Source organism: Anolis carolinensis, chromosome 6 (genome assembly GCF_035594765.1).
Source record: "Anolis carolinensis isolate JA03-04 chromosome 6, rAnoCar3.1.pri, whole genome shotgun sequence".
Classification (NCBI taxonomy): domain Eukaryota; kingdom Metazoa; phylum Chordata; class Lepidosauria; order Squamata; family Dactyloidae; genus Anolis; species Anolis carolinensis.
The window spans coordinates 111,955,796-111,972,405 of NC_085846.1; the positions used below are offsets into that span (position 1 = coordinate 111,955,796).

At 39.8% G+C, this 16,610-nt stretch overlaps 1 protein-coding gene across 7 annotated transcripts in view; it reads right to left on the minus strand.

Annotated features, from left to right (window-relative positions):
• The window catches only part of scn5a (sodium voltage-gated channel alpha subunit 5), a 329,714-nt gene that overhangs the window by 144,725 nt on the left and 168,379 nt on the right, over window positions 1-16,610 (minus strand). For all 7 annotated transcript variants that reach the window (XM_062957813.1, XM_062957812.1, XM_062957809.1 and 4 more), the window contains 2 exons: window positions 10,826-10,967; window positions 6,107-6,304 (listed from right to left, as the gene is read on the minus strand). In XM_062957813.1, coding sequence (XP_062813883.1) covers window positions 6,107-6,304; window positions 10,826-10,967 — 340 coding nt within the window. The remainder of the gene's footprint in view (window positions 1-6,106; window positions 6,305-10,825; window positions 10,968-16,610) is intronic.

The following is a 16,610-nucleotide window of genomic DNA, read 5'->3' on the forward strand; positions in this document are numbered from 1 at the left end:
TAACAGCAATGTCATTTGGCTCTTGAACATGCAGATGATGGTAACTTAACGTTACCATCTATGGATCCAGGAAACAAGAGAGGGATAGGGTAGAGAAGTATGGGGCAAGTTCATATACCTTACTTAACTATTCTGAATTGGCAGACAGTTCTAATTAATCTTTTGCCAAACCATTTTTCAGTGGATTACAGAATGTCCCAGTTTCTCTCTCCTCCTGATTCAAGGTGTTAATGGACTGATGTTCTACTTTACAATGGCAGCACCGAATCAGAGAATCAAAGAGACCTAAGGGCCATCCAGTCCAACCCCATTTTGCTACATACCCCTGAAAGATAGCCATCCAGCCTCTACTTAAAAGCCTCAAGAAAATGAGACTCCACCCCCACACCACTGTGGTACTTGCCATTCATGTATTCATAGAAACCAACCTTGTGTAATGGTTTGCAGGTTGGAAGCCATGGTTCAAACCTCCATCTGGGGATGGAAAACCCTACTGGATTATCTTGGGCAAGTCTCAGAGGAAGACAGTGGTCAAACATCCCAGAACAAATCGTGCCAAGGAAATCCTGTGATATATTCAGTTTAGATTGCTATAATATGGACTTGAAGGTATTCAACAATCTGATCAACAACACGTTGGACATACCATACCTACATGTGTGTGTAATTATTTATTTATTTATTTATTTATTTACAGTATTTATATTCCACCCTTCTCACCCCGAAGGGTGAGAAGGGCAAACATTACATAGGGCAAACATTCAATGCCCATAAACACATTAAGCAGAGACCGAGACAAACAGACGCAGAGGCAATTTAACCTTCTCCTGAGGGGATGTTCGATTCTGGCCACAGGGGGAGCAGCTGCTTCATCATCCACTCTGATGGCACTTCCTCATTCCAAGTCATAAATTAGTTAAACTTGCCTCCCCACTTTTATAAGTGGTACCTTATTTCCTACTTGATAGATGCAACTATCTTTCGGGTTGCTAGGTCAGCAACGAGCAGGGGCTATTTTTTTTTAATTGATGGGTGCTGACCTCATATTCATGACATCATGGTCAGAGTGATTTATTGCAGCTGCTCAACAGCTGGCGCCACAGCCCAGCCCCCTGACCTGATAATGATAATAATAATAATGACCTGTGTTGTCGAAGGCTTTCATGGCCGGGATCACAGGGTTGTTGTATGTCTTTCGGGCTGTGTGGCCATGTTCCAGAAGTATTCTCTCCTGACGTTTCGCCCACATCTATGGCAGGCATCCTCAGAGGTTGTGAGGTATGGATAAACTAAGCTAATTAGGGTGATCAACTGAAACATTAATGCTGGCTTCCCAGTGACAAAGGACTCTTGCCACACCCTGGACTCTACACAGATATATATTCTTTCCTTTCCTTACTTAGTTTATCCATACCTCACAACCTCTGAGGATGCCTGCCATAGATGTGGGTGAAACGTCAGGAGAGAATACTTCTGGAACATGGCCACACGGCCCGAAAGACATACAACAACCCAATAATGACCTGATTTGCATAAACTTCCTTCATTTTTGGAAGAATGGAAAATAGAATGTTGCAGCTCAGACTATTCTCCATAGGAGAGCCTGGTTTCAATGTGCCGTCATCTGCATGGTGGGGGGCAATCATACCGCATAAGGCCAACTCAGACACCAGTCACTGGCCCACTTTGTATGCAGCTGTTTACAAATTCTAAAGGCACAGTGTCTTCAAATACACTGAAGGCTGTCATGCAGAAAATGGCATATTGGCTCTCTCTTGCTCCAGAATACAGGACCTAGACCCATGAGTGGAAATGGCAAAGAAACAGATTTTGGCTCTACATGTTAGGATAACTACTTTGGCAGTAGGACAGTGTTCCATGGAAAGCAGTAGCCTCTTCTTCCCTTTGAAGTTGTGTGCCTTCAAGCTGTGTCCAACTTACTGAAATCCCAAGACAACTCTATCATGGAGTTTTCTCAGCAAGATTTGTTCAGAGGAAGATTTCCTGATCCCTCCTATGAGAGATTGTGACTTGCTCAAGGTCACCCAGTTGGCTTCTATGGTTGAGCGGGGATTCAAACCATGGTCTCCAGAGCCATAGTCCAACTCTCAAACCAGAGTCATTGTCCAACAAACTGGCTCTCCTTTACTGGAAGTATTTCAATCACGGCTGGGAGGCCTTCTGTCAAGGATGTCAGATCTGGACAGAGGAGTGGTGGCCTTCAGTTCTAAAAATTCACACATTTTATTGAAATAATTTACTTTGAGTCATCTTGTGATCCCAATCCCTGTAGGCAGCAAGAAGATGTCAGTTGCCTGTAAATATCTGGGCATATTCATGTATTGGCAGGGAGAAAAATGAAAAAGATAGTATGTAGAAGAGAAGGGAAAATACAAAAAGCAATGGGTTATTGCAAAAAAAAAAAAAAGCCTACACTACAGCTGTTACAAAGGATATCTATCTGTCTTTCCCCTGCAGTGGAAAAAATCCTGCAAGTGTCTAAGAACACACAGATCTGTCTGGATCAGCAAAAGATTTGCAACCAGGCCTTAAGACATCTTCAAACTACCACCACAAAACAGAAATCTGTAAGAACTGAGCCACATGGATCGAAGAATCATAACTCAGCTAAATGGTACTTGACTCTTGCTTCAATATATCCTTGTTCTGGACTCTTTCTGACCCGAATGGTAACCAGAAGATTTTCAGTCCAAGGGCTAAAAGGGGAAGGGAAATGCTTGCAAAACAGTCTGAGCATCAGTGTAGATGCCTGGAAATGCTCAAAACATAATTGTATTAACTATTAATAAAATACAATTGAATTTTACGGGCTTTTCTGTTATACCATGGATCAGGGGTCCTCAAACCTTTTAAGCAGGGGGCCGGTCCACAATCCTTCAGACTGTTGAGGGGCCAAATTATCATTTGAAAAAGAAATACGAACAAATCCCTATGCACACTGCACATGTCTTATTTGTAGTGCAAAACAACAACAATGAAAGAACAATAAAATATTTTAAAATGAAAACAATTTTAACCAACATAAACCTATCAGGCCAATGAGATAGTCAAGTTAATTAGGATTGTTGTTGTTGTTGTTGTGTGCCTTCAAGTGAAGTGGGCGAGCCTAAGTCTAAAATTATTTATTTATTCATTTATTACATTTATTTACTAAATTTATATCCCACCCTTCTCACCCCGAAGGGAACTCAGAGCAGCTGTATGTACATACAATATATTATATTATTAGCATGGCACAATATTAGCATTATATATTACTACTAGCTGTGCCCGGCCACGCGTTGCTGTGGCGAAACATGGTGGTATGGGAAATAAAGTATTAAGGAATTGGTGGTAGTTAAGGTAAAGGGTAAAGGTTTTCCCCAGACATTAAGTCCAGTCGTGTCTTACTCTGGAGGTTGGTGCTCATCTCCATTTCTAAGCCGAAGAGCCGGCGTTGTCCGTAGACTCCTCCAAAGTCATGTGGGATGACTGCATGGAGCGGCGTTACCTTCCCGCCGGAGCAGTACCTATTGATGCACTCACATTTGCATGTTTCCGAACGTCTGGGTTGGCAGAAGCTGGGGCTAACAGTGGGGGCTCTCTCCACTCCCCCAATTCAAACCTGTGGCCTTTCGGTCCAGAAATTCAGCAGCTCAGCGCTTTAACACGCTGCGCCATCAGGGGATATTATTTCCTAAAGGTTGTGAATATACAATATTTCTGATTGGTTTTTTTTTTTGTTGGAGGCAAGTATGAATGCTGCAATTAGGAAAAATGATTAGGATGTAATGGCCTTGCAGCTTTAAAGCCTGGCTGTTTCCTCCCTGAGTGAATTTTTTGTTGGGAGGTGTTAGCTGGCCCTGATTGTTTCCTGTGTGGAATTCCCCTGTTTATTTACTGTCCTGGTTTTAGAGATTATATTGTTCTGCATTATTCTATCCCAGTAATTATTTCATATTAAAGAAGAATCTCACTTATCCAACATTCGCTTATACAATGTTCTGGCTTATCCAACGCAGTCTGCCTTTTCATAATCAATGCTTTTGTAGTCAGTGTTTTAAATTCATTGTGATATTTTAGTGGTAAATTTGTAAATACAGTACAGTAGAGTCTCACTTATCCAACATAAACGGGCCGGCAGAACGTTGGATAAGCGAATATGTTGGATAATGAGGAATTAAGGATAACCCTATTAAACATCAAATTAAGTTATGATTTTACAAATTAAGCACCAAAACATTATGTTAGACAACAAATTTGTCAGAAAAAGTAGTTCAGTACACAGTAATGCTATATAGTAATTACTGTATTTATGAATTTAGCACCAAAATATCACGATATATTGAAAGCATTGACTACAAAAATGCGTTGGATAATCCAGAACGTTGGATAAGCGAGTGTTGGATAAGTGAGACCCTACTGTAATTACTACATAGCATTACTGTGCATGGAAATACTTTTTCTGTCAAATTTGTTGTATAATATGATGTTTTGGTGCTTAATTTGTATAACGATTACCTAATTTGATGTTTAATTGGCTTTTCTTGAATCCCTTCTTATTATCCAACATATTCACTTATCCTGCCGGCCTGTTTACGTTGGATAAGTGAGACTCTACTGTATATTCCTAATCTTAAATTATCTGCTTAGAACTGGATTATATGAGGCCCCTTCTTCACAGTTGTATAAAATGCACACTGAAGTGGATTATATGGCAGTGTGGAGTCAAGATAATCCAGTGCAAAGCAGATAATATAAGATTATAAATGGGTTATATAGCTGTGTTGAAGGGCCTTGAGTCTACACTGCCATATAATCCAGTGCAAATTAGATAATCTGTGGAAGAAGTCTAAGTGAGGCCTAAATCGGCCTGTCCCCTAACTGAAACCTGGCTGTCCCTTGGTTGCTAGGCAACCAAGTGGGCAGAGATTAGCCCTCTAAACTGGCAGCAATTGGATAAAAAAAAATTATTGCTCTCCCTCTAATTAGGACTTTATTTTTCTTTTCTTTTTGCTGTATCAACCTTGAGGCGTGGATGATGGGTTGTGTTGTCAAATTTTTAGGTTGGGGGGCCTGTACTTTTGTTGTTTTGTGAATTGCCGTGATGCCATCACTCTTTTATATATATAGATATTGAACTATACCACTATACTGTAATATTATATGTAATATATAACATGTAATTAATATTATTATATGGTATTTTTATTAGTATTACATTGTATAACATGATAATATTATCAATATCATATGTATATATATTATATTATTAAAACGGATATAAAAATATTATATTATAAATGAGGGCGGGGGCCAGGTAAATGACCTTGAAGGGCCGCATCCGGCCCCCGGGCCTTAGTTTGGGGACCCCTGCCATGGATTATACATTCATTGGCCAGAATACGAAAAAATGAGAGTGAGTTCACTTCTTTGTGAAGAATTCATGTCAAATATTGCCTTCAGGTTTTCCTTACACCGAGGTGAGGAACTGGGGTAGAAACTAAAACATGCTTCGTTATATTAAACTTGAATATTCCAGGTAGGAGCCACAACTGTCCTCAGCAAAGAGATCCAAATGGGCTTTGCACACAGAGAATATGAATGCAAGATCAGGTCCCATTATCCTGATGTGCTTCTTTTGTTTCTTTAAAATTAATTTTTAATATCGTAATTAGACACCATTATTAATTACCCATGTACAATTACAAGTCCAGATAAACTTAGCCATAAGTAGCATAATAGGTTTACAGTGTGTTGGGCCAAAATGATATGCATTTGAATGGTGCTCCATGGCCAAAGTTCATTTCTGAATACATGATAGAAGGATACCCCGGTTTTTAAATGATCCTCTATAATCTCTCATTTTGCCTTATTGGTTCTAAACTCCTTCAATGACAGATTTCAATCCCTATCTAATCATTTTTAAGAGGTCACAATGGTGATCTTCTAGGATCCATAGCTAATCACTGGTGGCAGATGGCTTGCAGCCACCATCTTTCTTTCCAACAATATATAAAATGCCCAGAAAAGACCCAAGTCCAAGCATATCTAGAACTATTAATACATGAAAGGGAATGGCCATTGCCTAGGAATTTTGACAGACCTCTTGCTCTTTCTTCAGTGCTTCCATGGCTTCCCGAAACTTCCTCTCCTTTGCCTCCATCTCAGCGATTGTGGCTTGGTTCTGCTCTTCATATGCCATGGCCACCACAGCCAAGATCAGGTTGACCAGGTAAAAGGAGCCCAAAAAGATGACCAGCATGAAAAATAGCATGTAGATCTTGCCAGCAGATCTAAGGGTCTGGAACAACAAAATTAGATAGATATTTTTATTATTATTATTATCATTATTTTAAAAAAATTATTACTACATTTATTTTTTCACAATGTTATCACTGTGAGGCAGGATAACCTTAGACCATCTTTTAGATCTAAGCAATTGATGCCTTTTGTCCCAATGCAGCAGTGAACCCACTGTGAGTTTTAGTCCAAACTTTTGAAGACCACATTTTCTCAAGGCTTATAAATTTGTCCTCTAAATTGGTTCAGATCTTGGATATCATCTTTAAAGTTCAGACTAATATCAGTGTGGCTCCCTCACTCCACAGATATGAGGTATCACCAGTCACTATTACAAATGCCCAGTAGCCATAATAGAAAAGATGTGCCAATTTAGCAAATTAGAGTATGCTTCTTCAAGAAAGGAGGAACAAAGCTTTGGGAAAAGTGCTTGGCAACAAAACTAACAAGACTAGAAATTGTTAGCCAAATAATAAACTATAAGAAACATGGGCTTGGGATTATATAGTGCCTCCAGAATGTATGTATCTTTCTGTATGCAAAGCATGGATTCTACTACTGATTTCTGATCTTCCCAATTGTGACAATGTTTAGCTTCTGTTTCCAAATCTCACCAACAATATGCACCAACGAAGTCATTCATTTAATTGTTCCCACCATGTAAAATTCTGTAAGTCTGTGGTCTTTACCCCAAAATAAACACCTAGAATCCTGTTCTGACACCATGCTAGCAACCACCATTTGTTCCAGAGTTAGCACCATAGAATCATGTAACCGTAGGGTTAGAAGGGGCCTGATGGGCATCAAAATCCTGGAAAGACGGATGGGAAGTCGAACCACCTTTTTTTCTTTTCTTTTTCACCCTCCCCGTCCCCTGCTCTTTATTTCTCCTTTCTGCTATGTTTCATTCTTTTCTTCTGCAACACATTTTGTTCCTCCACTTTTACTGTATTTAATGTTGAAAACTCAATAAAATAATAATAACTAAAAAGAAAAAAAAATCCTATCTCATGCTCAATGTTAGGATCTGCAGTTAGAGAATATCCCAGCTTTATTTATTTCGTGTCAAAAGCATTGTACATTTCAAATAATGGAAATAAAAATAAAATTAAAAAAAGAAAAAAAAAAGAAATCACAAGCAACTAAATAGTTTTGGACCAAAAGCGGGCAATAGCAACCGCATTGTCTGTAGCTTTAAACAACTCCTCCTCTGTACATGAGGCAGGGCATTGTGGGCAAGCATACATATGCGGAGTTGTTTGTTCTGCTCCACAGTCACACAAGGTGGAGGATTCCTCCAGGTAGTGCCATCTTGCCAGGTTGTCTTTTGATCTGCCCACTCCGTCTGTTCAGGGACTTCCAAGTTGCCCATTCTTGGTTTGCCCCTGGAGGAAGACCCTCTTGGGGGGCCATCCAGTTAGAATTGCCAGGTTTAGCTGCCCAGAGGGACACCCTTGCTGCTGCTGGAGGAACATCAAGAGGAGTGGTGGTTCTCATGAAGCCCTTCCTTGATTTGAGTCTGGTGGGAGGAGGGTGATGGTCATGCAGTGGGTGGCTTTCACAATGTTCGACCTTTTTTCTCTCACCATTAGCAGCAACTTCCCGTCGCACGTCAGGAGGGGCAATGCCAGCTAACTTGTAGAGTTTATCAACAGGTGTAGGTTTAAGGCATCCCGTGATGATTCTGCATGTTTCATTCAGTGCTATGTCCACCTGCTTTGCATGGGCAGACTTGTGCCAAACAGGACAGGCATACTCTGCAGTTGAGAAAGACAAGGCCAGGGCTGATGTTCTTACTACTTGTGGGTCTCAGCTGGTGGGTGTCTAGAATCTTCTTGAAGACATTCAGAGAAGGAGACACCATTGCCTCTCTAGGTAACTATCAAGAAGTTCCTTGTAATGTTCATTCAAAATCTTCCCTACTGTAACTAAAACCACTAGATGTAGTTCTACTCCTTGAAGCAGCAGATAACAAAGCTGCACCTACTTCTTCATGGCAACCTTTGAGGTATTTAAAGAGGGCAATAATGTCAATCCTCAGTCTTCTCTTCACCAAGTTGAACATACACAGCTCCTTCAAGCTCTCCTCATATCTTTTGTTCTCCATGTGTCTTATTATCCTTATTGCTGTTCTCTAAACTCACTCCAACTTGTCTATAGCCTTTAAATGTACTCCAGATGAGGCTGGAACAGCACAGAATATAGTGAAACTATTGCTTCCCTTTACTTGGAAACAAAGATTCAATTAAGGGAGGTACAGTAGAATCTCACTTATCCAAGCTAAACGGGCCGGCAGAAGCTTGGATAAGCTAATATCTTGGATAATAAGGAGGGATTAAGGAAAAGCCTATTAAATATCAAATTAGGTTATGATTTTACAAATTAAGCACCAAACATCATGTTATACAATAAATTTGACAGAAAAATTAGTTCAACATGCAGTAATGTTATGTTGTAATTACTGTATTTACGAATTTAGCACCAAAATATCACGATATATTGAAAACATTGACTACAAAAATGGCTTGGATAATCCAGAGGCTTGGATAAGTGAGGCTTGGATAAGTGAGACTCTACTGTACTTTTCTTTATTATTGCAGCATCACACTAGTAGCTCAGGTTCAGTTTATGACCAACAATAGTCCCATTGTCCTTCTCACATATATCACCCCTGAGCCAAGTATCCCCATTCTTCTATCTATGCATTCGTCCTTAATGTAGAATTTTGCATCTAATTCTATTCTAACTTCATTTCACTAATTTCAGCCCAATTTTCAAGTTTATCAAGGTCTTTTGGAATACTATTCCTATCTTCCAATGAGTCAGTTTCCTCTCCCAGTTTTGCATCAAAGACCAATTTGATGAGGATTCCTTCTACCGCATCATCTAAATCACTAATTAAAACATTGAACAGTGTTAATCCAAGGACAGAAACCTGCAGAATTCCACTTGAAATCATCTCCTAATTTGAAGCATAGCCACTGCTGAGAACTAAAGAGCTAGTTTTCCAACCAATTATAGATCCACCTAATGGTATTTCCATCAATTCCATATTTAGTCACTTTGCTAATCAAAATGTCATAAGAGACCATATGAAACGCTTTGCTGAAATCCAGAGAAATGACATCTACAGCAGTTCTGCCATCTATTAACTAAATGATCCAATCAGAAAAGATATAAGGTTAGTTTGGCAGGATTTGTTGGTAAACCCATGCTGGCTCCGACTAATCGCTGCATTGTCATCAAAATACTTGCAAACAGACTCCTGCATAATCCGTTCTAATATTTTTCCTGGTATTGAGGTCAGGCTGACTGTCCTGTAGTTTCCTGGATCATCTCTTTCCCCCTTTTTTTTTTTTAAAAAAAGGAAGGGACAATGTTTGTTTGTATCCAATCCCCTGTCTCCTCACTCATTTCCCACAATTTCCAAAAATGATGCCAAATAGTTATTTAAGTATATCAGCAAGTTCCTTCAATACTCTGGGATATGGTTCATCTGATACGGCAACTTTGAACGCATCTAGGTTAACCAAGTAACTACATGATTTCTTATGAGTTTTAATTTGTAATTTGTGTTCCTTATTAAGGTTTCTGCTGATGCATGGAAGCACACAGTTCTCTTTTTTGGTAGGAAATACATCCTCGAGTTCACTGTGCAATGACACTGCCTTTTAAAAAAAAAATCTCTAGATCCTTCAGCTTGGAAGTTGACCATGGAGTCATGTTGGAGGATCTACAAATTCCCAAATAGAACATATTAATCTGATCTTTAAGCATTAAACCCACAGATGTAGATGGACACCTCCATGACCATTCCCGTGATCCCTCACAATGTGGAAATAGCTGCATTGGAGGGAGAGATATATGCTATTTATAAGGTGAGGGTTTTGGGTAGCATCTGGAGAGATGGCTATGGAGATGTAGCTATATACAACCCCTGATCTATCAAGGTAAAAAGGTAAAGGTTTTCCCCTGGCGTTAAGTCCAGTCATGTCTCACTCTGGGGGTTGGTGCTCATCTCCATTTCTAAGCCGAAGAGCCGGCGTTGTCCGTAGACACCTCCAGGGTCATGTGGCCAGCATGACTGCATGGAGCGCCATTACCTTCCCGCCGGAGCGGTACCCATTGATCTACTCACATTGGCATGTTTTCGAACTGCTAGGTTGGCAGGAGCTGGGGCTAACAGCGGGGGCTCATTCCGCTCCCGGGATTTGAACCTGGGACCTTTTGGTCCGCAAATTCAGCAGCTCAGCACTTTAACACACTGTGTGATCTATCAAATTGGCCATTATTTCGGGGTGACAGTTCTCAGAATCCCCTAGCCAACATGGCTAGTGGTGTTACAGCCTAGGGGAGTCTGTGAACTGACTTTTATCAGTCGTGAAAGGAAAACATAATGGAACCAACTCCAGACTTTTAAGTAATGTTTGAACATTCTTCGCTCCCCCCCCCCCCCCAGTTTCAAAAGTAGACTATAAACAGACTATAAAGGGCTTCAAATGAGGCCAAATGAGTCATCTACCTGTTGGTAGAGGCGCTCCCAGTAATCCTGCGTCATGAGTCGAAACAAGGAGAGAAAGGCCCAGCCAAAAGTGTCGAAGCTTGTGAAGCCATGGTCAGGATTTCCACCTGCTCTGAGACACAGATACCCTTTGGGACAGGAACTGCCAGGAAGCAAAACAAGACAAAATGAGGAGGAATAAAGACCAGGACCGGGCTACACTTCTGGGGAAACTGAACCTGCAACCACCAGCATCCTTCAAAATATACAGATTTGATCTATAACATATTGTTACCCAAGGCAAAGCACCATAGGAGCGTACACAAATGTGTGTACAAAATGCAAGCTTGGGGAGAAAAGGTTATTTTTGTGGACCACAGTTCCAAGAATCTGCCAGCCAGCATAGCTGCTGGTAGATTCTGAGAATTATAAGTCAAAAACGTAATGTTGCTAAGCTCTGGAGCATTGATAAGTCTTGCTGCATCGTTCAAAACACCTGCCTCCATCTCTTCCCCCAAATATTGCTGCTTGGGGAAGTTTGCTTTCCTTTGTGGCATGGCAAAGCATCAGAGGAGATTCCCACTCTGAATACTCCCAATCTTGTCTGAACCTGAAGGCTTTGCAACCTGAGGACTGGTTAATACTTGAAATATTTATTTTTTAAATATAATTTTTATATTAGGACATACACATACACAACATTTTCATTTCCAACCACCACAGGGATTATTTTACAGTATGTAAATCTAGAAGGATTATCTCAAACAGGATTAATATGTAATATGTATAATATGTTAATACAGTAGAGTCTCACTTATCCAACATAAACGGGCCGGCAGAACGCTGGATAAGCAAATATGTTGGATAATAAGGAGAGATTAAGGAAAAGCCTATTAAACATTAAATTAGGTTATGATTTTACAAATTAAGCACCAAAACATCATGTTATACAACAAATTTGACAGAAAAAGTATTTCAATGTGCAGTAATGCTATGTAGTAATTTCTGTATTTACAAATTTAGCACCAAAATATCACGATGTATTGAAAACATTGACTACAAAAATGCATTGGATAATCCAGAACATTGGATAAGCGAACGTTGGATAAGTGAGACTCTACTGTACTTGAAATCAACCACTAAGGAACCTTTACTCAGGTAAAGGTTGGAAAGAATCCTGCTTAAAAATTTGAAGAATGGCTATCAGTGAGAATTGACAATATTGGGTTAGATGGTCCAATGGCTGGAGTCTGCATACTTCTGGTAATGGCTACATCTTTGCTGCTCTCCTAAACCAGGACCTATAGCCTATAGTTCCCTGTCGGAACTGTGATACGATCTCCATACTTTCCTCCTCTGGGCCGCTTCATAGCCATTTAGTGGTAGGGCATGTGAGAGATGGCTGAGAAGCATCTGAGAAGCATAAACAGAGGTCTAACAAAGTCATCCTCCAGAAGCTCTGGAGATCTGGAAAGAGGAGATCCAGGAGGATGGCATTGCCATTTTGCATCTGGCCTTGACCATTTTTTCAAAACCTTGTTTGGTTTCCAATGTCCCCCATGTTGGAAGCATGGGGCATTCTCACCATTTTAGGAGAGGGCTGGGCTGTTTAAGGCATATAAGGGACCAAGTCTGGGTGCAAAAAGGACCTGCAATGTGTTAGATAGAAATGTCACCACATTTCTAGTCATGAAAAAAAAATGCTGTTTGATGAACATGTGGAATATTGATAGCACTTGGGTAGTGAAAGTCATGATGCAATACCTAATGGGTGTGGTAATGGCTGAGTCATAACCATGTGAGGGTTATTGCAAAGGGGTTGCATCAGCCAGTGTCCCTTACTGATGACCTATCAGCAGGTGGCTATATAACAGTGATGGCCAACCTATGACATATGTGTCAGCACTGACACACCTAGCCATTTTTGCTGACACGCTGCCGCATGCAGATTGATTGGATGACTATGTCTTTTGTGGCCAAATTTGGTTGTTTTGGTCCAGTGGTTTTGTTGTTTACTTCATGGGAATTATATATATAATTCTATTATTATTGTAGCATATTATTATATTATTACTATATTATTATTATTATATTATTCATTATTCATGACTACATTGAAACTACAACCGAGAGAAATCAGCGTGGAAACTGCAAGAGGTACCATAGATTGTTGTATATGGAAATAATGGTAGTAAATAGTTTTTGATTTATTAAATACAGTTATATATTACAATTATATATTTTTGTTATTTAAACTATATATATTGTGAAATTATGGTTTTTTTTCTCAAAGTGATATACCACCCAGGTTTTTTGATGAATTTTGACACACCAAGCGCAAAAGGTTGCCCATCATTGCTATATAAGAAGGATGAAAGAATCCATCTCTCTCTCGTACGTGACTTTATTCTGTATATGTCTATCTGAGGATTTGATCATTTGTAAGAACAAGTCTGAAAGTAGGCCTACATATTTTGATTGTACATTTTAATATATTGTAACTATAAAGTTTAAAGCCCCCGAATATTTTGGTTGAAAACATGAATCCGTGAGTTTGCTAAACAGTGTGCAAATAAGGTCAGATACTGGCAGTTGGACTCAGCTGATAGATGGGTTGAAGCGTGTTTTTTCTGTGAAAGGGCTGTATTATATTTTTCCTTGCTTCTGGAACACTTGCTATCCCGCTTGCAGTGGTTCAGGGAAGTTGTGATTTGGAAACTATAAATCACTTCACATATCAGCACATCCTGTGACACAATGGACATAATCTCCTAAAATAATGCAAATGACCCCTACATCTTCTGGAGGGCATTTGTGAGTAAAAACAGGTTCCATTGTAGATCTTGATCCCTTTGTTTTCCCACCGTCAGTGAAACAAGGACATAGGCAAATATTTTTCCAAAGTCCATTGCCCTCCATCAACCACGAAGGGCCATGAAAGAGCAGATTTTGCTAAATGGAAAATGATTCCTACAAAAGTTTACCTCATTGTGTGAGAAGGTAGTGAATTCTTCTCTCCACAAAACCCCCAAAAATCTCAATTTGCAGCCATAATGCGGTTACCCTTGTGGATGTCCCTAACAGGATGCCAGACGTTATCTCACGGCTGAATCATTTTCTGCTCCTTCTCAGTATGTAGACTGCTTCTCATGCAAGTGCCCTTGAGCCTTAAAAATTAGGACTGTATTGTAACTCCAGTTCACAAGAGGAGAACTGGGGCAGCTGTTTCCATTTCTGGTGGCCTTTCTAAAGATCTGGGGGAGGGATACAATGCTTATTATGGCAGCAGCGAAGACAGCTTCGTATCCTTTCGCTTGCTCAAAAATTGAAGTTTTCCTTTTTTCTAAATCAGGCATGGGCAAACTTTGGCCCTCCAGGTATTTTGGACTTCAACTCCCACAATTCCTAACAGCCTAATGGCTGTTAGGAATTGTGAAAGTTGAAGTCCAAAACACCTGGAGGGCCAATGTTTGCCCATGCCTGTCCTAGATCAAAGCAGAGACTGGAAATGCTACTGTTTTAGGCTTCAGAGCCCAGGGAATCCCAGGAGACTATGTGAGTTGTAGGTGCATTTTTGGGTTTAGGCTGTGCAAATGTCAAGGACTACTGATGCAGAATAACATATGGCAGAAGGTCAGTAGAAGATTTCCTTCAGAATGACTCATGCCACTGCAAGACCCATGTTGCACTTATGTGGGATTCCTTGATCCCCTGGACTATATTTAGAAAGATTTGGAAGAAAACAACATGCTTTGGCTTCTTGGCAGGGGGTTGGACTGGATGGCCCATGAGGTCTCTTCCAACTCTACTATTCTGTGATTCTATGATTCTAAGTCTTCATTTCTAGATTTTCTAGAAAGTCTCATTTTGGAAAGCCTACACGCCCCAGGGGAAGAGAAAATGCTTGTCAAGTTATCAACTTATCCACTTACTTACAGGCTCTGGCAATGCCAGCAATTTCTATTAGCAGAACACATCTTTTCAGAGGAACATCCACAAGATAATAAATCACAATACAAATTACAGTGTAGTTGATGAAAAACAGTTAACTGCATCAATCCACCCATCCATCCATGTGGCCCCTCCTCAATAACAGGACCACCAAGGGAAGCTTAAAAGTTATGTTTGCTTAATCAAACAGAGAGGTGGACATCCTTGATATCAACAGCTATGGATAAACCTGATAAACCAAGAAAGCATTGGACTGTCTATAGGAATGGTAACCACATTTATCAATAGCCCTTAATTGCTGGTAGTGTGCTTCTTAATATACGGAATCAAATAATGGGCGAGATCCATTACCCTTCTTTTTAACTTCTTAGAGAAACCTGGAAGAAAGGATGCTGGACTATACCAGAACTTGGGAAACACAACACTTTCCAAAATCCCATGGGGTTTCTATGCTGGTTGAAAAATTCTGAAATTTGTTATCCCAAACTGTAATCTGCAAAGGGACTGATACATTGGTTGCAACACTTGCACATTTGCCTATCCTTGACTTAGCAGATGTTAATTGCCTTCTTATATAATTAAAAGGAAATGGGAAGGACCAACCAAACAACTCCATCACACAATCCATCCTTCAATCTATTCCTCTGGAGAACTTGGCTGGGGCATTCTGAGAATTGTAGTTCTAAAATCCAGCTTTTCCAAAATCTTACAACTCATGCAAAACTATCTCTCATTGTAAACTGCAATGAGCTTTAGCAATCAAACATGAAATACCTGGCAGACAACACTGTTGAAATACCCATCTGCTTTTACACAGTGTGATTTATTTATTATTTGTAATGTGTGTATAGGGATTTTCAAGTGAAATACTACATCAACAACAACATAGTTCCCTAAAGAGGTGTTAAAAATAGCCATGGGATTTGCAGGAGAACTTTCTAAGGCCTTGTTCTCCATCGAAATTGGGTGTATTTATAGACTGTGGTAAAGCAACACACTTGCAAACTTGAAAAGAAAGATGCATCAACCTCCTATAACACATTAAAAATTATTTTGGCTTCTGTCTATAAATAAAAATTAGGGACCAAGAAAGGATAAAGGTAATTAAGGTTTCTATAGCAACTATCACTAGGATGTGGTTGTCAAAGGTGCTTTCATGTGATATCTTTTATGTTGTCCCTCTACCTTGAGTTCTTTCCTTGGTGTTTGCCAAAGCAGTCTTATTTCATAATCCCAGAGGCAGCGTTCTTTAACCTTTAACCAGTGGCTAGCTCCTGTATTTGTGATTTAATTACCGGTAATCAATTCCAGGTTTTGGTCTGAATTTTCAAGAAAGTATTCAATGTGCTGAATCTATTTTGGGAATGGAGTACACTGAAGTTCTAGTCCAAACCTTCAATAAGAGCAATGTGCTGAACCTATTTTAAAAGTTCGGTCCAGAGAATCTGTTCCAGATTTCAGTCTGAACTTTAATGTACTTCTCCAATGTGCTAGGCTTTTTTGGGGTGGGGGTATTGGTGGGTCCAGATAATCCACTCCATATTTTAGTCTAAACTTTCAAGGGGTTCTCCAATGTGCCAGATTATTTTATGGATGGGGTACTGTGAATCCACTTTGGATTTCAGTCTAAATTTTCAAGGGGTTATCCAATGTAATGAACTTATTTTGAGGCCTGTGTTCAGCAAATCCACGCCAGGTTGTTGACTAAACTATCAAGGAGTTCACTATTATACTAGACCAATTTTAGGGGCTGGAGACAAAGAATCCACCCCAGATTTCTATCTAAACTTTAATGAACCTCTCCAATGTGCTGGTTCCATTTTTAGTTCAAACCTGCAAGGAGTTTTTAATGCAC